Source organism: Sphaerodactylus townsendi, linkage group LG08 (assembly GCF_021028975.2).
Source record: "Sphaerodactylus townsendi isolate TG3544 linkage group LG08, MPM_Stown_v2.3, whole genome shotgun sequence".
NCBI lineage: Eukaryota > Metazoa > Chordata > Lepidosauria > Squamata > Sphaerodactylidae > Sphaerodactylus > Sphaerodactylus townsendi.
In genome coordinates this window covers 1919071-1944402 of record NC_059432.1, presented here as the reverse complement: position 1 = coordinate 1944402, position 25332 = coordinate 1919071, and the positions used below count along the sequence as shown (strand labels likewise).

The window sequence follows — 25332 nt, the reverse complement described above, 5'->3', positions numbered from 1 at the left end:
ATCTCCCAGGCCCTTTCTGCACACGCACGGAAATGCACCTCCACCGGCATGAATTATGCCGGTGGAGGCTCGGGGACTGTTCGCACACTAGCATGCAAGCGGCCCCAATTTTCACCTCAGCCAGAGAGGTGGCTCCATATGGAGCCGCCTCCAGTTGCCCCCTCTACTCACCATCCCATTCAGCGTCGTTCTGGAGAGCTGCAGGGACCCGCCTACGCTGCCCTCTGACCTCCAGGGGTCAGAGGGCAGCATGGGCGGGGTTTGATTCCCCACTCCTCCACATGAGCAGTAGAGTTTTATTTGGTGAACTGGATTTGTTTCATCACTCCTACATCCCTGCTGGGTGACCTTGGGTCAGTCACAGTTCTCTCAGAACTCTCTCAGCCCCACCTACCTCACAAAGGGTCTGTTGTGGGGAGAGGAAGGGAAAGGAGCTTGTAAGCCACCCTGAGTCTTCTTATAGGAGAGAAAGGTGGGATATAAATCCAAACTACTCCTCCTCCTTCTACTTCTTCTATCACCGTGGTGGCGAACCTTTGGCACTCCAGATGTTATGGACTACAATTCCCATCAGCCCCTTCCAGCATGGCCAATTGGCCATGCTGGCAGGGCCTGATGGGAATTGTAGTCCATAACATCTGGAGTGCCAAAGGTTCGCCACCTCTTTGTGAGCTGACTTCATGAAAAAGCAACACAGCACAAGTTGACATTGAGGGATATGAAAATTCTTCATCTGGTGATTAATCTGCCGTGAGTCACTGACACATAGAAATCATCATTTAGTGTTTATAGTCAGTGAGGGAGAAACTTGTTCATGTGAATGTGTCCTTGGACGACCCCCCCACCCCCAAGGCTACAATCCTGAACAGGCTAAGGTGAACAGCCACCTCCCTGAAATCAATCCAACATTTTGTACATGGTGTTAAACACCGGTTCTCAACCTGGGGGTCGGGACCCCTTTGGGGGTCGAACGACCCTTTCACAGGGGTCGCCTAAAACTCTCTGCATCAGTGTTCTCCATCTGTAAAATGGATAAATGTTAGGGTTGGGGGTCACCACATTAAAGGGTCGCGGCATTAGGAAGGTTGAGAACCACTGGAAAAGGACAGGGTGATTTTAAAAGGTATTACCAGCGAACTGGGATCCTATGAAACTAAATATGCAAAGATTAATTAGTTTATAAAGCTGATGACATCAAAGACATATGATGCAACTTGTTTAGAACCTGAATTGTACTCAATTGCTTGATAAACCAGACTCATATTAGTCAATCAGTCAGTCAATCTTTATTAGTGTCACGGACCATAATGTAGATCAGTGATTCTCAACCACGGTTCCGTGGTACCCTGGGGTACCATGAGCACGTCCCAGGGGTACCATGACAATGCTACCGCCTGCCCCCCCCCACCGGAATCAAATGGATTTTGAAGGGGGGTTGGAAGCTTCATGGGCTCCCTTTAAACAACACTGAAAAACAGCATTGTTTTATTTGCCTAAATTCGGTGTGGATTGGGGGGGTAGATTTAAACGGAGCTCTCCCTTTAAATCCCCCCAATCCATGTCGAATTTAGGCAAACAAACAAAGCAGCTGTCAATGCTGCTTTCCCTCCCCTCCCTTCCCCCTGCTTGCCACTCCCCCCACCTACAGGTCAAAAACGGGAAAAAAACCTAAAAAATGCAAAAAAAAAATCAAATGAACCTCAGGGGTACCCTGAGATATGAAGAGCGAGGTCAAGGGTACCACGATGTCGAAAAGGTTGGAAAACACTGATGTAGATAAATATGGTGTAGTGGTCAAGAGCAGTGGACTTGGAGATCTGGGTTTGATTCCCCGCTCCTCCACATGAGCAGCAGACTCTTATCTGGTGAATCAGGTATATTTCCCTGCTCCTCCCCATGAAGCCTGCTGGGTGACCTAGGGCCAGCCACAGTTCTCCCAGAACTCTCTCAGCCCCACCTATCTCACAAGGTGTCTGTTGTGGGGAGGGGAAGGGAAAGGAATTTGTTAGCCACCTTGAGCCTCCTTACAGGAAAGAAGGGTGAGATATAAATCCAAAATCCTCTTCTTTCTTTCTTTCTTTCTTTCTTTCTTTCTTTCTTTCTTTCTTTCTTTCTTTCTTTCTTTCTTTCTTTCTTTCTTTCTTTCTTTCTTTCTTTCTTTCTTTCTTTCTTCGTAAAACAAAACCAATTAAGAGATAAGCTATATTAAGACAATAAATGTATATCTAAAAGAATCAGCTGGGGTGGGTGGGAAATGGGAACACAAGAAAGGTAGAAGAACATGAAGGAAACGGGATGAGAACTTAATATTCAAAGGAAACCAAAAGCTTAACAGCTAAAAGAAGGGGGGGGGGGGGCATAAGTGATCAATGAAATGGGCAGAAGACAACAGCTATTAAATCACAGTATCAGCCCCATAGCACACTCTGTGGGGTGTGGGGAAGGACCGGCACAAGATCACTGTTCCGGTCGGGATCTGTGATGGCTGATTTGAAGTCCTGCCTAATTGCTCCGTGACGCGGTTTTCCGTGTAGGTGAAGCTGTTAGAACGCAGCCAGGGACCTGGTAATTTCATTGCCTTCTACCAGCATGGCCAATTGGCCATGCTGGTAGGGGCTGATGGGAATTGTAGTTCCTGAACATCTGGAGAGCCGCAGGTTCCCTACCCCTGTGCTAGATGGTGCTCCCGCCGAGGACAATTATTCACACCGACGTGAAGCCCTTTCAGTGTCAATTATGGAGCATCGCCCACCCAGCCTCGCCTGCCATTCCTTAGACGGGCAGGTGGCTGAAAAGCGTCTGTCGGCACCACCCCATTAGCAAACCTGTTGACTGTGACTCACGGCTGCTGCTCCCGCTTCCTGTTGATACTTTCTTAGCCTGTCTAAATGGCTGCGACTTTGTTAATTTTAAAGCCAGGCTGACCTTTTGGGGGGCTGAAGAGCGGAAGATAGCCGGAGTTGATACCTTCACTTCTGTCGACTGGAGCGTAGCGGGGAAGCAAAGGAGAGTGAAACATGAGTCCATCCTGGCGAGGGTCCACAAACCTCAGGGGTGGCACACAAGTAATATTTGCTGCACGTTGGCGCCAGTCACACTCTCGCCTTGGCCTACCTGACAGGGCTGTTGTGAGGATAGAATGAAGAAGAGGAGAAGGATGTAAGCCCCTTTGGGGAGAAAGGTGGAGTAGAAATTAAGTAAGTAAGTGAAGAAGAAGAAGAAGAAGAAGAAGAAGAAGAAGAAGAAGAAGAAGAAGAAGAAGAAGAAGAAGAAGAAGAAGAAGAGGAGGAGGAGGAGGAGGAGGAGGAGGAGGAGGAGGAGGAGGAGTTTGGATTTATATCCCCCCTTTCTCTCCTGCAGGAGACTCAAAGGGGGTTACAATCTCCTTGCCCTTCCCCCCTCACAACAAACACCCTGTGAGGTAGGTGGGGCTGAGAGAGCTCCGAGAATCTGTGACTAGCCCAAGGTCACCCAGCTGGCGTGTGTGGGAGTGCACAGGCTAATCTGAATTCCCCAGATAAGCCTCCACAGTTCAGGCGGCAGAGCTGGGAATCAAACCCGGTTCCTCCAGATTAGATACACGAGCTCTTAACCTCCTACGCCACTGCTGCTCCTAGAGAATCTGATGAATAACAGAATCTGATGAATAAAGCAGCATAATTTGAGGAGGACGACGACGACAACGACAACGACAACAAACACAACAACCATTTTCAGTCACTGGAATCATCCCTAAAGATCCAGCTGGCCCAGAGATTTTTGGAAGGTTGCAGCATAATCTTTTTTAAACGAAGAATAAATGAACAGGGTTCCCTACAGCGGTGCCAGCTGTTGCAAAGGATGATGAACTGATGTCTTTCTTTAAGATGTTTAGCTCATAGCTCCAAGTGGTTTCTAAATCTGGCAAAATTGTCACAAAACTTGCAGGGATGAAGTGCTACAAAAGTCAGTGCCAAACACCTGCACGGATGCACACTAAAACAACCCCCCCCCCCCGAAAATGCAGCCCAGGAGAGCACAGGCCAGGTCAGTCAGGGCAAGGACAGTTCTGCAGTCCATGTTTGAAAAGCCAAACAAAGCATCCAATACCACTATCAAAGAAAGCCTTGGGAAAATTTCAAGCAGCAAAGCAGAGCTGAGCTATGGCATGGCACCTCAAGAAGAAGAAAGAAGAAGAAGAAGAAGAGAGAAGAGAAAAGAATGGCTTAGAAGAAGAAGAAGAAGAAGAAGAAGAAGAAGAAGAAGAAGAAGAAGAAGAAGAAGAAGAAGAAGAAGAAGAAGAAGAAGAAGAAGAAGAAGAAGAAGAAGAAGAAGAAGAAGAAGAAGAAGAAGAAGAAGAGTGGAGAAGGAGGAGGAGTTTGGATTTATATCCCCCCTTTCTCTCCTGCAGGAGACTCAAAGGGGCTTACAATCTCCTTGCCCTTCCCCCCTCACAACAAACACCCTGTGAGGTAGGTGGGGCTGAGAGAGCTCCAAGAAGCTGTGACTAGCCCAAGGTCACCCAGCTGGCGTGTGTGGGAGTGTACAGGCTAATCTGAATTCCCCAGATAAGCCTCCACAGCTCAGGTGGCAGAGCTGGGAATCAAACCTGGTTCCTCCAGATTAGATACACGAGCTCTTAACCTCCAACGCCACTGCTGCTCTTTGTAGACTGGTAGATTAATGTGAAAGGTCTTCTGTGGCCTAATCTTTGCTTCCAAGGTGGTTTTAGGATTGCTCTGTTACTGTGCCATACCGGGGCTAAACTGCGGCCGGGGGCATGACTGCCTCCCCACGCCGCGCCCCCCCTGCCTGGCTGGCCTGCAGCAAGGCCAGGGGGCGGGGCTTAGCAGCATGCACCTGGGGACATGGGACACCTTATGTCCCGATTAACAGTACGCCACTGCTCTGTTCGACTCCTTTGATGGTGTATTTTGCTTGGGAGGTTCAAAGATCTTGCTTATCAACCCCGCTTCTTTCAACCAATAGTTTCTTTCTATCCTGTATAGTTGTTTTCTATAGATTTATTCTCTCTGCTTTTATGTGAGAAGGCAACTGGTATAACTTTCAATTCCTATCCCTTTCTCCAGCTTTAACTTCTTTCAGCTTTTTGTGTTTGTATGTAGGAATATTGTTTTTACTGCTAAGAATTTTTAAAGACAAACAAAAACCAATGAATAATAAGAAAAATGAGACTGTGGGGGGTGGGGTGGGAGGAGGCCACAATTAAAATTTTACAACTTGTTGTAACTATAGAATTGATGCTTAATTATTGTGACTAATAAGATCCACACTCTTCTATGATATGTCTATTATCTTGTTCTTCTGTTCTTCACATACACAAACCATCAGTTCATTTTTTTAAAAAACCTATTTTCCAGTATCATTTCCCATCCATATAGGGCTTTTTCTGATGAAACCCATAATGGAGTTTTTGAAAATAACCTAAGTTCACATTTATCCCATCTCCCCAGAATGGCACTCCTAATATAATGATTATTAAAATCCTTGTTGACAGTGGTGGGATCCAAAAATTTTAGTAACAGGTTCCCATGGTGGTGGGATTCAAACAGTGGCGTAGCGCCAATGGGGCTGGGCGGGGCATGACGGGGGCGTGACTGGGCATTCTGGGGGCGGGGCATTAATAATTTCTCTGTTACTGTAAAAAACTCTTACTGTAAAAAAAAAAGTTCCTAATTTCCAGCTGGTATCTTTCTGTCCGTAATTTAAACTCATTATAGCAAGTCCTATCGTCTACTGCCAACAGAAACAACTACTGCTCCTCTAATTGACTGCCTGTCAAATACTTAATACTTTCAAATACTTAATTTTGTTTCTAGAAATCAAAAGAAGGATACTTTCCTTAAACAAGGAACTTTACCATATTTCTAAAACATGTTTTTAAAACAGCCCAACAGGGAGAGTTATCCCGTTTTCCACCTTTGCTAACCAGCCACGTAGGAAACAACAGGACTTTATGATTTTTGGACCTAATGGAATTTCTAACGGAAAAGCAGACACAATTAGTAACTCCCTCTCGGCACACACAAATAATTAGTAACCCACTCTCGGGAACTGGTGAGAACCTGCTGGATCCCACCTCTGCTTATTGACTTTAACTTTGTCATGCCATAGATCAGCATGTCATCTGAATCTCAAACCAAGTCCCTCTAGTTCCAGCAATCTTCAGTTTCTCAACATAACCCATTCTTTCAGCCAGACCAAGCAACAGACAGCAAAACATCATTTCAAAGCCAGTAAACCTAAACCTCCTCTTTCTTTTGCATCCTGTAAGGTTTTATACTTCATCTTCATCTAAGGGGTTTTTTTTCCTCTTGCCAAACAAAATTTGATAGGCCACTGTTTAAATGGAACATCATTAGACAACACTGGTATTGGTTGAAACAACAACAAAAAAAGCATTCTTGGTTAAACATTCATTTTATGGCGCAGTCCAGAGCCCTGGGCAGCCAAGGATGGCACCACTGTGGTGCTGCCTTGCTACCTCCAGAGGACTTTCTGGCTGCATGGGGAGGGAGAAACCCCCCCCCCCCCAAAAAAAAACACTGCCAGAAAGCTCTCCATTGGACTTACGGGCTGCAGCACCATAGTTCTGGCCTCAAACCCTGGGTGGAAGCTAATTCAAGTTGGCTACCCTCCATAGCGGCGCAGCATCCTGATATTTCATACTTCTACAGAATTTGAGATTAGAAATAATTTGCCTGATTGAGGCATCCCTTGTGTTTTGTTTTCCCTCAAAACATTCGTTTTGTGCTCAACTAGCAATAAAGCCCATTGTACGGACAAATACAACGTGCTCTAGAAAACTGTTGGTGGGTTGGCCAAACCCTCCTGCCTTTCCTCCATGCTTGACCCCGCAATTTATCACAGATTTATCACAGCAAAAACCTTGCCTAATTATTCATTGTAAAGAAAGCTTACTTACAGATTCCGTTCTCTACATACAGGCTTTCCCCACATACAGAAGAAGAAGAGTTTGGATTTATATCCCCCCTTTCTCTCCTGCAGGAGACTCAAAGGGGCTGACAATCTCCTTGCCCTTCCCCCCTCACAACAAACACCCTGTGAGGTAGGTGGGGCTGAGAGAACTCCGAAAAGCTGTGACTAGCCCAAGGTCACCCAGCTGGCGTGTGTGGGAGTGCACAGGCTAATCTGAATTCCCCAGATAAGCCTCCACAACTCAAGTGGCAGAACTGGGAATCAAACCCGGTTCCTCCAGATCAGAGTGCACCTGCTCTTAGCCACTGCTCTTAGCCACTACGCCACTGCTGCTTCCGAGAAGCAGTGGGATAGCATGTCACGTGTAAATGAGGAAACGTGGGGAGACCCCTCTGCGAAGCACTCAGCCACACTGAGAACTGTAAGCGCTCAAAGGGCCACTGGGAAGTAATGCCTTGTATAAGCCCTTCTATCTAGTTGACAATTGTGACCCAAAAAATGGTTTGGGGTTAATTCTTCCTTTTGCATTTTTAAAAGCAAGAGCCGATTTGGTAGAACCAAATTTGAATTTTCTGAAGCCATATTTAGAAGGCCTGACATTTAATTGAGAGTCCTCCGCGGAGCTCTCGCCTTGTTCCTTAAAATAAAGTTTGAAAAAAGGAACGGCGCCCAGGGGAGAAGCGAGTCTTTGCAACGTAAATTCAGTTATTATCTCTGTGACAGTCGCATTAGTCACATTTCTTTCAGGCTGAACAAGCGCTCCCAAATACCAAGGCACGATATTCGCCTGAGTGAAAGAAGACCCCGATGTTGGCTTTTTCTTGTCTTCCTTTCCGAAACAATTGTATCGGGGATGTGAAGCGATCAATACCATTCTTTTTCTCATTAAAGACTTGTCCGGGCTTTTTTTTTTTTTGCTCCAGAGATATGAAGAGCACATTTTTGGCATGAAAAATGTTTCCCCTGCCCATAATAGCACATCAGTGAGTTAAGTTAAAAAAAAAAACTATGGACAAAATGTTGAGGCCAGATTTTGGCATTAATGAGTTTTGATGGGAGTCCGGGTGGCTAAGAATTTAGAATGGTTTTAGAATGTAACTGTTTTTAAATGGTATGTATGTTTTTCTATATAATATTTTATCTTGTTCACCGCCCTGAGCCCTTCGGGGATAGGGCGGTATATTAAATCTAATAAGTAAGTAAGTAAGTAAGGCTGATTCCGCACGGGCCAAAAACAGTGGTGTGAAAATGGTGTGAAAACAGTATAAACCCTTTTACACCATTTTCACACTGTTTTCACACTGCTGTTTTTGGCCCATGCGGAATCAGCCTAAGTAAGTAAGTAAGAAAGAAAGAAAGAAAGAAAGAAAGAAAGAAAGAGAGAGAGAGAGAGAGAGAGAGAGAGAGAGAGAGAGAGAGAGAGAGAGAGAGAGAGAGAGAGAGAGAAAGAAAGAAAGAAAGAAAGAAAGAAAGAAAGAAAGAAAGAAAGAAAGAAAGAAAGAAAGAAAGAAAGAAAGAAAGAAAGAAAGAAAGAAAGAAAGAAAGAATTGGGCCTAAGTTCCTGTTTTCTTTAAAAAGATGCAGTCTCCTTCTTATCTCAGCCAAAGTACCCCATGCCACTGTATGTCAATTCGATTTCGAATACCTTTAATGGCATATAATTAGTTTATTATTAACATTGCAATATAATAACAGCCTTTACAACTTCTTTTTTTTCTTCTGACGAGTTAAAATAACACCATTTAAAAATGTAGCCACCGCTTCCAACAGCTCATAGTTGTGGCTGTTTAAAAGATATATAACCTTCTGTTCATCTGTAGTGCCTTCACTTCCATGCAGGAAGGGGATTGTGTGCTTCTTCCTATCTATCTAAAAAAAAGGACAATTCAACAGCATATGAGATACTGTTTCCACAGAACCCATGCCACACGGGCATTTCCTTTCTTTATGTGGAATTCCAAGGTGGCGTCCAAGGCTAAAGGAAGAAGGCAGGGCATTACACCTAGCTAAGGTGATTGCTCTACGCCACCAGGCCTCAACCGGGAGATAAAGGTACCGGGCTACAATTAATCTATCCACAGGTATTCCCAGAGAGATCGGGGAACAGGTTTTACTAGCTTCCTCTAGCATCTGTTGAAACTCTCTATCAAAAAGTCTCTTCTTGATAGCCCCACAGACCTCCTGCTCTGTTAACATTAGCAGGTCCTCCAAGGAAATGCCCAACTCCTTAAGTTTGGCTTCGATTTTAACCCACCACTGGGTTGTGTGGAGGATGGAGCGTCCACTGTATGTCATGTGCAGCCGTATTGGATAGTGTCTGTGACGTCAGGCTCCACCAAAACTCTGCAAAGCTACCTCTGTCTACGTACATAAATACCATTACAAGTGACATATGGTGATCTCAGCAACAGGCTTTCAAGTTATGTGAGAAGCAGAAATGGTTTGCAATTGCTTTGTTCTGCAGAGTCTTCCTTGGAGGTCTCCTGTCCCAGTACAGACCCTGCCTACCTCTAAAATCCTACAAGACTGGGCTACTTTCCCTCCCTACTCTACCTACACCAGTATTTGCCCTAATACATGAACCTTGTCATACTGGTTCCTTGAAGTCTGTGCTCTCACTCTGTACAGCAGTGATGGCAAACCTTTTCGAGACCGAGTGCCCAAATTGCAACCCCAAACCCACTTATTTATCGCAAAGTGCCAACACGGCAATTTAACCTGAATACTGAGGTTTTAGTTTAGAAAAAACCGGTTGGCTCCGAGGTGTGCGTTACTCAGGAGTAAGCTTGGTGGTAGTCGGTGGCTTTGCGTTGAAGCAACCGTGCAACTCTTCCAACGGGTGAATCACGACCCTTGGAGGGTTTGCTCAGGAGCAAGCCCCATTGCCAGCAACCGAGCTTACTCCCAGGTGAAGGATCGTGCTTTAGTTCTTCGCATGAAAATCAGTGGGGTTTAACAGCGTTTAACAGGGTTACCTACACTGCTTCCCAAAACTAGGTTTTAGGTTTAATGCTAATAATCGAGCCCAGCGGCCCAGGCCAGCCTAGATGTGTGTGTGTGGGGGGGTGACTCTGTTTGCGCGTGCCCACAGAGAGGGCTCTGAGTGCCACCTCTGGCACCTGTGCCATAGGTTCGCCACCACTACTATACAGCATGATCCCTGTGTTTTTTAAGTACAGATAGTGAGGGATGCAGTGAGACACCAGAAATAGCTCCTCAGCTCTGACTCTGCAATTACTCCTCAGCTCTGACTCTGCAATTACAAGAGATCTCGAAGAAGAAGAAGAAGAAGAAGAAGAAGAACAAGAACAAGAACAAGAAGAGGAGTAGGAGTTTTGGATTTATACTCTCTTGTAAGGAGACTCAAGGTGGCCTACAAACTCCTGTCCCTTCCCTTCTCCACAACAGACACCTTGTGGGGTTGGTGGGGCTGAGAGAGTCCAGAGAGAACTGTGACTAGCCCAAAGGTCACCTAGGTTTCATGTGTAGGAGTGGGGAAACAAATGCAGTTCACCAGACAAGACCCCACCTCTCATGTGAAGGGGTGGGGAATCAAACCTGATTCTCCGGATTAGAGTCCACTGCTTTTGGCCACTACACCACGCTGCTGGCTGTCAGGTGACAGAGATCAGTTCACCAGGAGAAAATGGCCGCTTTGGAAGGTGCACTCTACGGTATAGCCAATGAAGCCTTTCACCTGCCCTCCTCTGGCCCCAACCCCCAAGTCTCCAGGTGTTTCCCAACTTGGAGCTGGCAACCCAACCCCTGACCCATCTTTCCCACAATTCAGCAAGAGATCTTCCTGATCTCTATGGGCCTTTCCCCACTCAAAGCGATCCCCCCTATGCCGCACGCCTGGGCGTCCCCACGATCCCACGCTCTCTGCGCGGGGTCATCAAAAGGCAGCATTTTCTCCAGCGCCAGGGATGCCGCACGCTGAGGGGGCGTGACAGCGGCAGCATCGGGGCAGATTCGCTGTGGCCGCCCCTGTCGTGGGGAGTGCCCGAGGACCCAGTGCTACTTGAAGAGAGTAGCGCGGAGCTTAAGGTAAGTGGGGAAAGGCCCTATAACTCCAGCCTTCAACCAACCCCTGTGGGAGGGAGGAAGAAGACATTGGCTGGCTGTATGAGCCTATGAAGAGCTCCTTCACTCCTTCATCTCCCTCCCTCCCCCAATCCCGCCATTCCATTTCTTTCCCTTTCTCTTCCCAGTCCCTGGCGAAGCTTCTATCTGCCCTCAGTCCTGCCTGGCTGACTTATTGCTTCAGTCTCTTCCATTAAAGCGGGGTCAGGATATTGTCCCGGGTGCTGAATCTGCACTAATACAAGCGCGGCACTAAAAGAGAATGATAGATTTGTTGGTAAACATTTGGAGAGGCTCTCGGCTAGTCTCCGCGGGCTTCCTTTGACTTCTGTGCTTTGCTTATCTGGCGCCGTATCTAAAAGCAGAATTTACTGCTTTTCCTGGGCAAGACGATTTTTGCGTAAGAGGAGGGGTGGATTTCTTCCTTGCGGTTTCATGTGATTTCCTTGCAGCGCTCGGTTTGGAAAGCTGATTTGCAAGCCTCACAACTGTAGGCAGTTCTTGGATCTTAAAAAGTACAGAAAATCAGATTATATCAGAATATATGAGGACTTCAGCAGAGGTGGGATCCAGCAGGCTCTCACAGATTCCCGAGAGTAGGTTACTAATTATTGGTGTGTGCCGAGAGGGGGTTACTAATTGGTGTTTTTGCCAAGTGATTTTTGCCTTAGTTACGCCCCTCCTCTCAGCAGTAGCACGCAGAACTTGAAGCAGTCTAGCAGGAGGTGCACCGGCGTGCGTGGCAGCCTGCGCCTGCGTGCATTCGTTTCCCGCCCAAGGACTGGCGCAGTGGCTGCGTCCTTGCCACAGCCCCGCCCAGGAATGCCCCGCCCCCGGAATGCCCAGCCACACCCCCGTCGTGCCCCGCCCAGCCCCATTGGTGCTACGCCACAGTTTGAATCCCGCCACCATGGGTACCTGTTACTAAAATTTTTGGATCCCACCACTGGACTTCAGGTATGTCCACTGTGCTGTGTATTCCCTGCTGTTTGCCTTGCGATGTATGGCTGGTTTTGACACCAGGCTCAGTGGAGGATTCCACATGCCCCCAAATGAACCTCCTGCTTGCTTGCTGAGTTGGCTACGTGGCTACAGGAATGTGCTACAGTGCACAAGGTTTGTGTTCTAATTCCTGGTGCCCAGAGGCGGAACAAGGGGGAACGGTGCCCAGGGCGCGCATGTGCCCTGCACCCTTGCTGCAGCACCGTCCTCCCCCACCATGCCACGCCCCAGAATGCCACACCACACCCCCTCCACATCCTGGCCACGCCCCATCCACTGCTCTGCCTGGGGCGTCGTTCCCCACCCGGCCCCGTTGGCGCTATGCCACTGCTGCTGCTGCCTCCTCTTCTTCCTCCTTTTTTGGTGCTGGTCATCTCGTTGCTTGCCAAGAGTAGATTTGCCTTATTAAGTTATTCCTTTATTTGTTTCATTTATACTCCTCCTTTATGGCCAGTGGGGGGGGGGGGGATCCCATGCAGTTGGAGCAGCAGTGGCATAGGAGGTTAAGAGCTCATGTATCTAATCTGGAGGAACCGGGTTTGATTCCCAGCTCTGCCGCCTGAGCTGTGGAGGCTTATCTGGGGAATTCAGATTAGCCTGTACACTCCCACACACGCCAGCTGGGTGACCTTGGGCTCGTCACAGCTTCTCAGAGCTCTCTCAGCCCCACCCACCTCACAGGGTGTTTGTTGTGAGGGGGGAAGGGCAAGGAGATTGTCAGCCCCTTTGAGTCTCCTGCAGGAGAGAAAGGGGGGATATAAATCCAAACTCTTCTTCTTCTTCTACATCTCCTTCGTTCTAAATCCCAAGTCGTGGGCCTATTCCACACAGGTCAAGAAACACTGATGTGGGATGCTAAATAACCTGTTTTTGGGGGGAACTTTGTTCATGTGAAAGGATTCTGCTCGCTTTAACGGCCTCGCTTAGAAATGTTTCAGGAGAGGCAGCAAAGGAAGTTTGCTTATTGTCCTGAAAGACTCATCGAGTGCAGTGCAAAAACGTCAGAGGCATTTTCTGCCAGAGAATGTGATCTCTATGAATAGATTCCCTCGTGCAATTTTTTTAAAAAAAAATCACAACAGACATCATATCCCTGTGCCGGGTCCGCCCGATCTGCCGATAAAATCTTTCATAATCTTAGGTGATGACAGAATAGTTCTGAAATGCGAACAGAGGCCTTTCCTCGCGGTGGGATTGCGTCCTAGGAAGAGATTACAGGAGTCGGATATTTACTTGGGAATTAATGTGTCAAAACTATTTCCTGTCTCACAAAAGGACAGCTATAGAATTCCTCTTGTTTTCAGTCTGGATTCCCCCCTCCCCCCCACCACCACTTTTTGGCATAGGATTTATCTCTCCATACACAACCTAATGAGAAGAGAAAGCCAGCACAGGATATGCTGATAGACTCAAATGTCAGCTCTTCCACTTGATTGCTTCTTAAGCAGAACCAGATGAATTAAGACTAAGGATGTGGTTAGCCAGAGGCTATCCTGACACTGTCAAGCAGGGAAGAGCTGTCCATGGCTACTAAACCTAATGGTCAAACGAAACTGCCACGTTTGGAGAGAATAGACATTGAAACATCAAGTGCTAGAGACACGTAGCCCTGACCTGGGTGGCCCAAGATCAGAGGTGTACTGAGGGGAAATCGCGTCCAGAGACAAATTGTCTCTGGGCACCCCCCTTACTTCTGCTCCCTTCCCATTGCTCCTGGCTCCCAGGGAGCCGGCAATCCCTTCTGCCCTCACCTCCGGGGAGGCAGAAGAGACAAACATCTATTGAAGTGGGGCTTAGGGGGCATGGCCAGGCCCCACATCACCCTGTGGGGGTGGCCATGCCTCCCCAATTCCAGCCCCCAGCATCTCCAGCCCCCCCTTTGATCCCAGCTCCCAGGGAGCCGGCAGACAGCAGTCCCTTCTGCCCTCCCCTCCGGGAAGGCAGAAAAGACTGCTGTCTATCGGCCTCCGGCACTTGCTTTTATAGCACTGAGTCTGGGGTGGGGCTTGGGAGGGTGTGGCCATGCCCCCTAAGCCCCGCCCCCGGCCTCAGTGCTATAAAAGCAAGTGCCGGAAGCCTCCTCCGGTGGGGAGGGCAGAAGGGACTACTGGCTGCTGGAGCCTGGAGCAAGGGGGAGCAGCAGGGGGCACCCTCTACCCTGCCCATGTCGATGTCGAGGGTGCCCGAAGATGAGGCAGCAGGACTTCCTGCTGCCTTGCCATCTTCTTCCTGGTCCTGTGGGGGGGCTGATTTTGCGCCCCCCAAGTGACCAGGTTAGTGGGGCCCGGGGACAGAGGGTACTCCTCATCCCGGGTAAATATGCCACTGCCCGGATGGCCCGTTCTCTTCAGATCTCGGAAGCTAAGCAAGGCCAACCCGCAAGGCCCTCCAAGGCCAACCCCCAAGGAAGTCCAGGGCCGCTATGCAGAGGGAAACCATCTCTTGCCTCATAAACCTCAAGTCACCATAAGTCAGCTGCCGCCTAACAGCACTCTCCACCGTCACTAGACACAGCCAATGGGGGAAGCTGTGGACCTCATACTGTTTTTATAAGCTCCAGAAGTATCTGCCTATGCCCCGCCGCCATGTGCTGCCACCAATGGAATATTGAACTGCGAATCTTCTCCAGAACGTTAATTCTCACATTCATTTGCTTTTTATGACATTGTGCATTTGTAGAACTGGTGTTCCAGCTCTTGCCTTAACCATAAACTTATGCAAACACTGCACATGTTTTGACAATCCATTTTTATTCATCAAAGTAATTCACGTTGATATTTGCCACAGGGAGTAACACATTTTGTACACTTCAGAGTACACATACATTTAAACATGAGTCTAAATATGCTGTGTTTTGTCTCTTTAAACACTATCTTTCTGCTCGTTTTGAGGCCCAACCGGAGCCAGTTTCTCTTTGTTTAGGTCAATGGCTTATTCAAGAGACTTGAAATTTCTGCTTATTTTCCTCTAACATGTTTTCAAATGGAGGTCTTAATTGATCTTGTTTGCAGTGAATTCTTAAAATCCTCCATCTAATATTTAATTTGAAGTTTCCATATGTTGTCAACACGTAATCTTATCTGGGAACCAGCTATGCATAGGCCCTTTCCAGACAAAATGTTTCTAAAACGTTTTCAGTCCCCCTTTACCATAATGTATGTCTGCACTCACTCCCTCAAAATAATTCATGGCTACCATTACGTGATCCCCCCCCCCCTTTGTTTGAGCTAGATGCAGAATTGATGCTTTTATATTGTATAACCTTGTGCTGTGATTCTCTATACTGCATAACCTTGATGCTTCAAAAATTAGCCCTTAATTTAAAAAAATTACAAACAGAAATGGTACAAATAAACAGGTCAGAGCTAATGGAGTGAGCTAAGAAAATAGTGCCGATGAGGAATTCTGGGGATGGCATGGGAAAAGTCTTCAGGGATCACAAAGGCAACTGAAGACATCGGGCGATTCCGCACATGAGTAAAATAGGTTCGACCCAGTTCCCTGAGAAGGGTACTAACCTAGGTCAAAGCCATTGTTGTTCCCCACTGCAACCAGCTTGATCCCAGCTCAGAGGGCGGAATCATCCTGTGTTTCTTCGCCACTCCGTTCCGATTGGCCACTGTTCTACAGCCATGTTCCATCTATCCCCACACACGTTATTTAAAAAACTGCCACAGGAATGGAGGGATGAAGGTGGCGTTTTTGGATTGGCCAGCTGTACGCATGCCCGAAACACTCAGCTGTGATTGGCTGAATGGGGGACTCCTGGCACCAGAGATTCCGCACTTTACTGGAATCGAGCTGAGTTCGAGCGTGGTTCCCTGAAAAAGTAGTAGTTCCCAACTGGAGTCGGAAATTTGACCGTTACACGGGGCGAAGCTGGTACAAAACCACGTCGATCCCAGTGGCTGTGCGGAGCACTTAGGTCGAACGCAGCTCGAACTTAAGTCGATAACACAAGTGCAGAATCGACCATCGCCCTCCTCCTATTTTTTTCCATAAACTTGCCAGGAAACTTGTCACCAAATGACATCAAACCTTTGTAGATGGATGCATGCCCACAAGAGATATCCCAGTCACCCCGCTTATTATTCCAGGTCAGTTGCTGGAACCCGAAGAGACTACTTTCTTGACAGGCCAAAGATAGGAGAGCAGGCTCCTAAAATTTATTCCAGCTCTGACCAGTCTGGAAACTTGGGAGGAGAGATAAGCAGTCAGGAAGCAGCAGAAGAATAGTTTCACACAGCAGATGCACACAGATCAGAGTTCCCATCCCCCAGTGCTCAAGCCAACCCAACAGGCGCCCCCTTTGGGGGTCCATAACTTTGGACCCCCTGAACCAAACCTCACCAAACTTGGCTGGTATCATCAGGAGTGTCATCAGACGATACCCTGAAATTTTGGGGCTGCTATCCTAAAACTGTGCCCACTGCCAGCCAAAAAAGTGAAAAAACACTAAAAAAATACAAAAAAACACACAAACGAATCTGAAATTTTTGCACCCCCCATGTGACCAAATATGACTGTGCAGGTCTTCTGAGGTAAACCAAGCCTCCTCTGGGCCTGCTGTCAACTGAGAGGATTCGCACACATATCAGTCAGCTAGGCCATCCCAACTGTAATCCATAAGCTTTGTGGTACCTCAGACCCTTGACACTTGGAAATCACCATGACTTTTTCTAATCCATTACATGGTTCCTTTCCCTAATGCTATCCTTGTAATTTTCATAAAGCAATTCTTAATGACTGGGCTGGAGCGCAGATTGCTTTCTTGCAATATTTTTTTTAATTCTGTTGGTGTAATGATATGTGATTTCTTTTACATCACTCTCTTGACTCAGAATTCTCTCTGTCAGGATCCTTAACTCAGAGACTGAAATACTCCAGCTTTCTAACAATTCGGCAGTTCATCACGTGGGACACAAATATGTGGTGAAATGGTCAGGAAAAATATTGAAGTATTTTGCAGATCTTAAAGTGAGACCTTTTCCACACAAGTTGCTTACAACGTTTCCTGCTGCCAAAGGCTACTTCCCCCCCTTGAATTCTACATGTTTTTTCCCCCTCTGTTTGGTGCCAGAAATGTTTTCCCTTCATTTTTCCTCCATTATTTTCCCGAGTATGATTTTTTTTATCCATTTCAGAGCCAGCTTCCCTTGAGCAGACGGTCATGATGAAATGGTTTTTATTTCTCCTCCCCGCAAAACGATTAGCTTTCTCCTCCCCGCAAAACGATTAAGCTTTTATCTGCGGCACTGTGTAGTTGCCCTTCGGCTAAGTTGTCTTCTAGCTAAGATTCAAGGTGGTATTTTCATCACTTTAAATTTTAACCAAGAAGCCCCTCCCAAAGCTTGAACCAAGAACCTCCTGGTCCCTAATTATAACAAACATGGCCAGTATGATGCAGACAGAATTTGCTTGTTGTTGGGTGGTTCGGGCCCAGTGGAATGTGAATTGGTGGCCTTCTTTTTGTTGAAGTTGTGAACATGGACTCTCTTGCGGGTTTGCATTGGATGTGTTTTGCTGTATTGGTTTGTTTTGTAGCTGCGGTGTTCTTTCAACATGCCAATAAAGGCTTTCTGTTTCTGTTTCTGATACCCAAAATAAGTCAACCCCCCAGTGGCAGCTAATAGAAAACACATTTCTCCCTCTCTCAGCATTGCCTTCTGGTCAAAGTCTTTAAAAATGGTCATCTTGAGTCCCCGTTCTCAGCCACTAAAAGGAGCAGCAGTGGCGTAGTGGTTAAGAGCAGGTGCATTCTAATCTGGAGGAACCGGGTTTGATTCCCCGCTCTGCCACTTAAGCTGTGGAGGCTTATCTGGGGAATTCAGATTAGCCTGTGCACTCCCACACACACCAGCTGGGTGACCTTGGGCTAGTCACAGCTTCTCCTGAGCTCTCTCAACCCCTCCCACCTCACAGGGTGTTTGTTGTGAGTGGGAAAGGGAAAGGAGTTTGTCAGCCCCTTTGAGTCTCCTTGTAGAAGAGAAGGGGGGTGGGTTAAATCCAAACTCTTCTTCTTCACTTGCTTGGGGAAGCCGGAACAGGAGAAAGATTGCTAATTGTTGTGGCCTTCCTCGGAAAGTCCCTGTTGGGCTCTAAGTGCGGAAGCAGCCCCGCCCTCCAATCTGAGCTTGATGGAGAGAAGAAACAGAAGCAAGAAAATAACATAATGATGGAGAACAGCAGGGAAGCCCAGTAAGGTGCCTGTAAGGAAAAAAAGAGTATTTTTCCTCCTTCAGCATCTCTGCAGTGCAGCTGTGCTCAGGTACGGTGAGCCGGAGGCACCCAAATGCAAAGCCCAATGAATTTTTTTAAAAGGTATGGAATTTTCTTGCTGTGATATGCCACCCCCCCCCCCCCCCCGCCCCGGTTTGCCAGCCTAGATCTCCCGGAATTTCAAATGATCTCCAGATGACAGATTACTTTCCCTGGAAAAAATGTCTTGTACGGTAGGCTATGTGGCATTACACCTTGATGAGGTCCCTCCACAAGCCCAGCCCCTCCGCAGACTGGATCTCCAAATCTCCATGCAGCTTTCATCCCAGCATTGGCCACCCTACTTGTTTTTAGTCCCAATAAATGCAACTGTGGCCCCTTCCGCACATGCAGAATAATGCACTTTCAATCCACTTTCACAATTGTTTGCAAGTGAATTTTGCTATTCCTCACAACTGCAAAGTGTAGTCGTGACCGCGAGGTCAGCGCAAGAACGAGACGAGACGCGGTGATAACATCTGGTGGAGAGTGCCAGCAGCGGGAGCGCGGGTGTCCGTGTTCCTAGCGACTCTGCCGCGTGCTGGTTCCTGGCACCTTTTATTATGATTCTAACGGGGGCGTGTAGAAGGGCGGAACGGGGGGAATTCCGGGAGAGCGGGAGAGCGGGAGGCTGAGAGATCATCATGTGATGCATGATCTCATCTGGCTGCTACGTGCGGAGAGGAGCATCAGCGTCTGGGCCTAATCCTCACCTGGGGGCAAGACCATTGTCCCTTTGTCCGGGACACCCGGTGGTTGTGAGCCAGGTAGTTCATGACCCGTGACTCATCGGGGGATGAGGGGTGGGGGAGCGGTGCGACCAGAAGGCCGTAGGAGCGCCGGTGTGCCAGCGCTCTACTTACGGTGCTGCTGGGTCAGCAGTGCATCCCTACATCAAGTGCACTGAAAGTGAATTGAAAGTGTATTATTCTGCATGTGCGGAAGGGGCCTGTGTGCAAAGGACCAGGAGATGTAAAGAACAGGCAACTGATCAGGCAAGGGTAAAGTTCTTGGCAACTTTGTGCCAGTAGAAGTATGCAGGCTTCTGTGTTTCAGCTGGTGGCTTGGGGTTGATGGTGTCATGAACGTCAAAACCAGTCTAGATTTCTTTATCGGTGGAAGAAGTTCATCGGACATAAGTTCAGTTTTATTGTAGTTACATTTCAATAGTTCTCTGATTGAAGAAAAGAAGAAGAAGAAGAAGAAGAAGAAGAAGAAGAAGAAGAAGAAGAGTTTGGATTTATATCCCCCCTTTCTCTCCTGTAGGAGACTCAAAGGGGCTGACAATCTCCTTGCCCTTCCCCCCTCACAACAAACACCCTGTGAGGTAGGTGGGGCTGAGAGAGCTCCGAGAAGCTGTGACTAGCCCAAGGTCACCCAGCTGGCGTGTGTCGGAGTGCACAGGCTAATCTGAATTCCCCAGATAAGCCTCCGCAGCTCAGGCAGCAGAGCTGGGAATCAAACCCGGTTCCTCCAGATTAGATACACGAGCTCTTAACCTCCTACGCCACTGCTGCTCCTCTTGATGGAATTGTAACTAGTCCATTTTTTACAGTCTCGTCCAGTGTCCCCCACAAAAATGGCCACCTGAGATTTCTGAAGAGCAAAGGCCTCTGATCTGTGCCTTTGCTTTTCAGAAATCTCAGGTGCAGATCTGTGCAGATCAGAGCAAACAAAGGATTTTACAGCATTTACCTCCCTTATGTAATGGGGGGGCGGCGTGTTGGAGCTGGCACAATTTGCTGAGGTCATCGATTTTCCCCAGTCAAATTAGAAAACTTTGTTGATAGCAGTCCAAAGGTCTTTGAAATCAGTATAGCCTGTTTTGATAAAAGATCAAGTTACACTGAGGAGATAGCAGATGTTCCTGTTTGAGTAGCAGCATTGCGAAGTGGATCCAAATTCCAGATCTCGCCAGGGCAAGAAACAAAGTCAGCGTTACAAGCATTACAAGCAGCCGATAAGCTGAAAGAGACTGGGAGGGTTGGAGAAGTGGAGGATAATTTGTAAAGCTGAGTTAGCGCAATAATGAGGCAAGAGTCAGTTGCCTACTGAAATAAAATTTACTTACTATAAAAGACAGAAGCGTACCAGGGGCAAATGGCGCCCGGAGACAAATTGTCTCCAGGGCGCCCACAGGCTCTGCCCCCCACCACCCTAGCTCCGCCCCTGATGCCCCCAGACTCCATCCCCACTGCCCTAAACCCTGCCCATGTCACCATGGACATGGGCAAGGTCTAGGGTGCCCACCTCCCCCCCCCAGACTCCCCCTGCTGGCTGGGTTCCCAGTCGGCAGCCTGCAGTCTCTTCTGAAGAGAGGGGAGAGTCCAGGGTGGGGTTGAGGGCGCTTGGAGGCAGCAGGAAGTCTTTTTTTGAGTGCCTCGGATGGGATCGAGGCACGCAAAAACGAGACAGCAGGACTTCCTGGTCACATGGGGGGCCGATTTTGCGCCCCCCATGTGACCAGAAGAGTGGCGCCCGGGGACAAGGGGTACCCCTTGTCCCTAGGCAGATACGCCACTGATAAAAGAAGGGTAGGGTAACTTGGGAGAAAACAAGAAATATCTTTCTAGCTCCAATAGCTAGCCTGTTGCCTGACTATTACATGGCTAACAAGCTACTAGAGAGCATGTGCAGAGAGTAACAAAGAATATAAATCTATGGCTTACGTGCAGACTGGCATGTAGCCCATGCCAGATCTGCTTAACCAATAGGTATCAATTGTCTGGTCACTGACTTCTGACCTCACTAATTACCCTGTTTCCCTGAATATAAGACATCCCCTGAAAATAAGACGTAGTAGAGGTTTTGCTGAAGTGCGAAATATAAGGCATCCCCTGAAAGTAAGACGTAGCAAAGTTTTTGTTTGGAAGCATGCCCGACGAACAGAACACAGAAAAATAAGACATCCCCTGAAAATAAGACATAGCGCATCTTTGGGAGCAAAAATTTATATAAGACACTGTCTTATTTTCGGGGAAACACGGTAATTAGCATGCAGCAGGCTAGCTGTTGGAGCTAGCTACTTAGAAAGATATTTCTTGTTTTCTCCCAAGATACCCTACCCTTCTTTTATAGTAAGTAAACTTTATTTCAGTAAGCAACGAACTCTGCCTCATTATTGCGCTAACTCAGCTTTACAAATATCGCAGCAGTAAAGCTGCAGGTGGATCTACATCAGGATCGAGAATGGCAAACTTGTTTGAATGGTTGAAGCTGTTCCAAACATCTTCTGCGGCAAGCGAGTCTGCACAAAACAGGTCCATTTGGGTTTGTTTACATGCTTTCTGGGTAGGGAGAGCCGTGGCATTTGTTGAACGGGGCTGTTTTCTTTGGCTCATTTCTGTCAGCAACAAACTTTAGTAATAGTTTCAGAAACCAAACGTGGTAGGATACAAAAGCCTTCTCAAGCAGACGAGGTCAGAGCTAATTGGAAGCACCGACAGACACTCCCAACTAGAGCCTTTTTCCACTTTACTCTCTGTGAGCAGATTAAACAAAAGAATCAACAAATAGACTATAAACAGCCTAGGAGAAGAGTTCATTTGAGTTTGATAAAATTTCATAAGGAAAACTGAAACTAAAAGAAAGAAGTTAAAACTGAGATAGTCTTACAGAGTGCTGCTGCGCCGTCTTGTCAAACTTGCGGCCCTCCAGATATTATGGACCACTTGAACTGTAGTCCGTAATGTCTGGAGGGCCGCGGGTTTGACGCCTAGTTCCTCAGTCCTTCTCAAACATTCTGACCTACTAGTTCAGTGACGGCTAACCTTTTCAAGACCGAGTGCCCAAAGTGCAACCCAAAACCCACTTATTTATCGCAAAGTGCCAACACGGCAATTTAACCTGAATACTGAGGTTTTAGTTTAGAAAAAATGGTTGACTCCGAGGCGTACGTTACTCAGGAGTAAGCTGTGCTCGGTGGCTTTGCTTTGAAGCAGCTGTGCAACTCTTCCAACGGGTGAATCACGACCCTAGGAGAGTTTGCTCAGAAGCAAGCCCCATTACTCAGAAGCAAGCCCCAGCAATCGAGCTTACTCCCAGGTAAAGGATCACGCTTTAGTTCTTCGCATGAAAATCAGTGAGGTTTAACAGCGCTTAACAGGGTTACCTACACTGCTTCTCCAAAACTAGGTCTTGGGTTTAATGCTAATAATCAAGCCCAGCGGCCCAGGCCAGCCTAGATATGTGTGTGTGGGCGCTCTGTTTGCCCGTGCCCACAGAGGGGCTCTGAGTGCCACCTCTGGCACCCATGCCATAGGTTCGCCACCACTGTACTAGTTATATACTGCTGTCTGACAATCTTCCCTTTAATAACATCTAGCACTCTACTAAATGAAACTTAGAGGGTATGGCCTTATATGCCACTGTGGTCCTTCTCCTCAAGCTTTTCCTCTGGCTCAAACCATCCTCCATCTCCAAGAATTTCCCAACTTAGAGTTGGCATGTCTTGCTCTGCCTCCAACTAATCTTGGGGACCCCAGATCCAGCAGACATTTAGTAGGCCTAGATGTTGGTACAGTTGGGACAGCAAGGGGTAGATGTTGGTACAGTTGGTACAGTACCTAGATGTTGGTACAGTTGGTACAGCAAGGGGTAGCCCTTGCCCCTTTTAGATCTTGGATCACTGTCTCTTGATGGCACCCCTTGTGATTCAGTTAAGGAAATGTCAAAAGGTGTATGTGGTGGTTACTCCACTGGCTAGGACACTCCTTTCCCCAGGTCTACCACATTGAAGCTTGAGTTGATTTTGGTGTGGGTGGACATTAGTCCATTTGGAGGAAACAGCAGTGTGTTTTGAGTGACCAGTTACTTTATTAGTCTTCATACATTTTTAGTAATTTGATTTATATCCGGGAAGACCTTGCATTGATTGTGTCTAACTAATTTTTCCCCCTTCTCTTTGCTTTTTCTGATTGATTGTGTTTTCATTTTCTCTTTCTGAATTTCAGGCGGGGAAGATTATCCTAATGTACCGCCAGCAACCACAGAGCATTTTAAAGAGATTTCTCATCTGGGCGATTTTGCTGGTGAGTTGTTGAGGGCCCGGTGCTTTAAAGATAATAGAATTAGCAGTGCTACCAGGCGCCCATTATTTTTAATTACAGCAGTTGTTCATAAAGTGCAGATAATCTCAGAAAGAGAGGTAATGGTGTACAGCTCCTGGCCATGATGGCAAAGATCTACTATCCATTATATATTTTCAATAATGAATTTCTGGTTCTATGTCCCCCAACGCACTCTCCCATTTTCCAACAGTCCAAGAGCAGCTGTCTCTGCTAGTAAGTACTGGAGCCAGATGTAGTCTGCTGCAATTAGAGTTGCCACCAGCAAGAGATAGGGGATGGAGAATGAGAGGAGTGACAACGTGATGTCATTTCCTGAGAAAACCTGTAAGTGGCATCAGCCCTCTCTAGGAACTGCCAGAAAACCATAGATTCCCTGCAATTTCTACAGAAGTGTGACATAGCTATAGCTATAGCAAGCCTTTATTGGCATAAACAGTACCACAATAATAAAAGCAGATTAAAAAGCATATACAATACAGGATATACATGTTAGGACGAAGGAAATCTACTGGCATTTAATAATTTCCAGGAGAAAGTCTGCCACTCATACAGAGAGAAGGATCAGGGTTGTCCAACAAGTAGTGTAATCTAATTAAATCGGGGAGATGGGGTAAATGTAAAGGAGTAAGATTCACATACTTGGATCTGATTTCCTTGAATCTGAGACAGTGAAGTAATTGGTGGGCCAGAGATTCAACTGAGCCATCGTTACATGGGCACAATCTTTTAGTCTTTTCTTGCTTATTAAATCTGCCATGTAACAAGGCAGAAGGCATAACATTAAACCTGGCAAGCATTATGGCTCTCCTTTGAACAGGGTTTATTAAGCAATACAGGTAGTGTGCCAAGTGGCCCCGTTCAAATGGGAGAGAAAAATACAGGGGGGAGCACGTTTTCTTGGCTGCGGTGATTAGGGTAGAGAACTCTCTATCCAATAGTTGGCCTTTTAATTTCCTATAAGCTTCTGAATAGGACAAAGGGCAAAGTGTGACATTGCTTCTGTGTTTACCCTGGAAGTATTGTCATATAATCAGTGGCAGGAAACAAGATGCAGAGAACCGTCCAGCGTATTGCTTTTATCTCTTTGGAGGAAAGGTGAGGAACTTTGTCTGAAACTGTGACAGGGAAGGGGAAGAGCTCTCTGAAGTGGCCTAATTTGTCCTGCTGTTAACAGGAGAGGAAGTGATGTCATGAAGGAGAGAAGATGCTCATTGTGGTTCCCAGCACACCCTTTCGCAGTCTCCCTATTCACTGTATCTTTTCCATAGCAATTTCCTCTTTCAGCATGAAATCTATTTCCCAGCCCAGAGTATAACCCTCACTGGATGAAGAACTCTTGATGCAAATAGGTGATGAACATGTGGTTCCTCTTTCTACGCTTGGCATGCCAGGGTCACTGCCCTTCCCAAGCCCTACCAATCATGATAAAACTGATTGGGGCAGCGCTTCTGGAGTTGCAGGGCAATTGCCTGCAACATTATACCAGTCTAAGCTAACTGAAATCAATGGGCTTGAACTGGGGTGGCACTTAATAGGATTGCCCTGACCAGAGGCGCATCGGGGGGAAATGGCACCCGGAGACAACTCCTTCTCAGGGTGCCCCACCCACCCCCACACCTGCTGTGCCCCCTTACGCTCAGGGGGCATGGCTCAGGGAGTGGCCCCACCACCAAGCCCTGCCCTCCGCCTCCATGCAAGCCGTCTTTCAAAAGCTGGCCTGCATGGAGGCCAGGGGGCCATGTCTCCAAGTCACACCCCCAGCCTCTGTGCAGGCTGGGGGTGGGGCTTAGCAGTGGCAGGCGGCCCAGGTGGGTGCCACAGCCACTCAGCACCAAGCCCCACCCACCGCCTCCGTGCAGGTTGGCTCCTGTGCCGGCCTGCAGGGAGGTGGGGGTGGGGTGGGGTTTGGTAGTGTGAAGCTGAGGCACATGCTGTCTGGTAATGTGGGGGTGCTTGGCACCCGCCATGTGACCAAAAGGCT

At 47.5% G+C, this 25332-nt stretch overlaps 1 protein-coding gene across 1 annotated transcript in view; it reads left to right on the top strand.

Annotated features, from left to right (window-relative positions):
- The window catches only part of LOC125437821 (heparan-alpha-glucosaminide N-acetyltransferase-like), a 133448-nt gene that overhangs the window by 66680 nt on the left and 41436 nt on the right, over positions 1-25332 (top strand). Inside the window, exon 9 of the mRNA XM_048505828.1 lies at positions 23235-23312. Coding sequence (XP_048361785.1) covers positions 23235-23312 — 78 coding nt within the window. The remainder of the gene's footprint in view (positions 1-23234; positions 23313-25332) is intronic.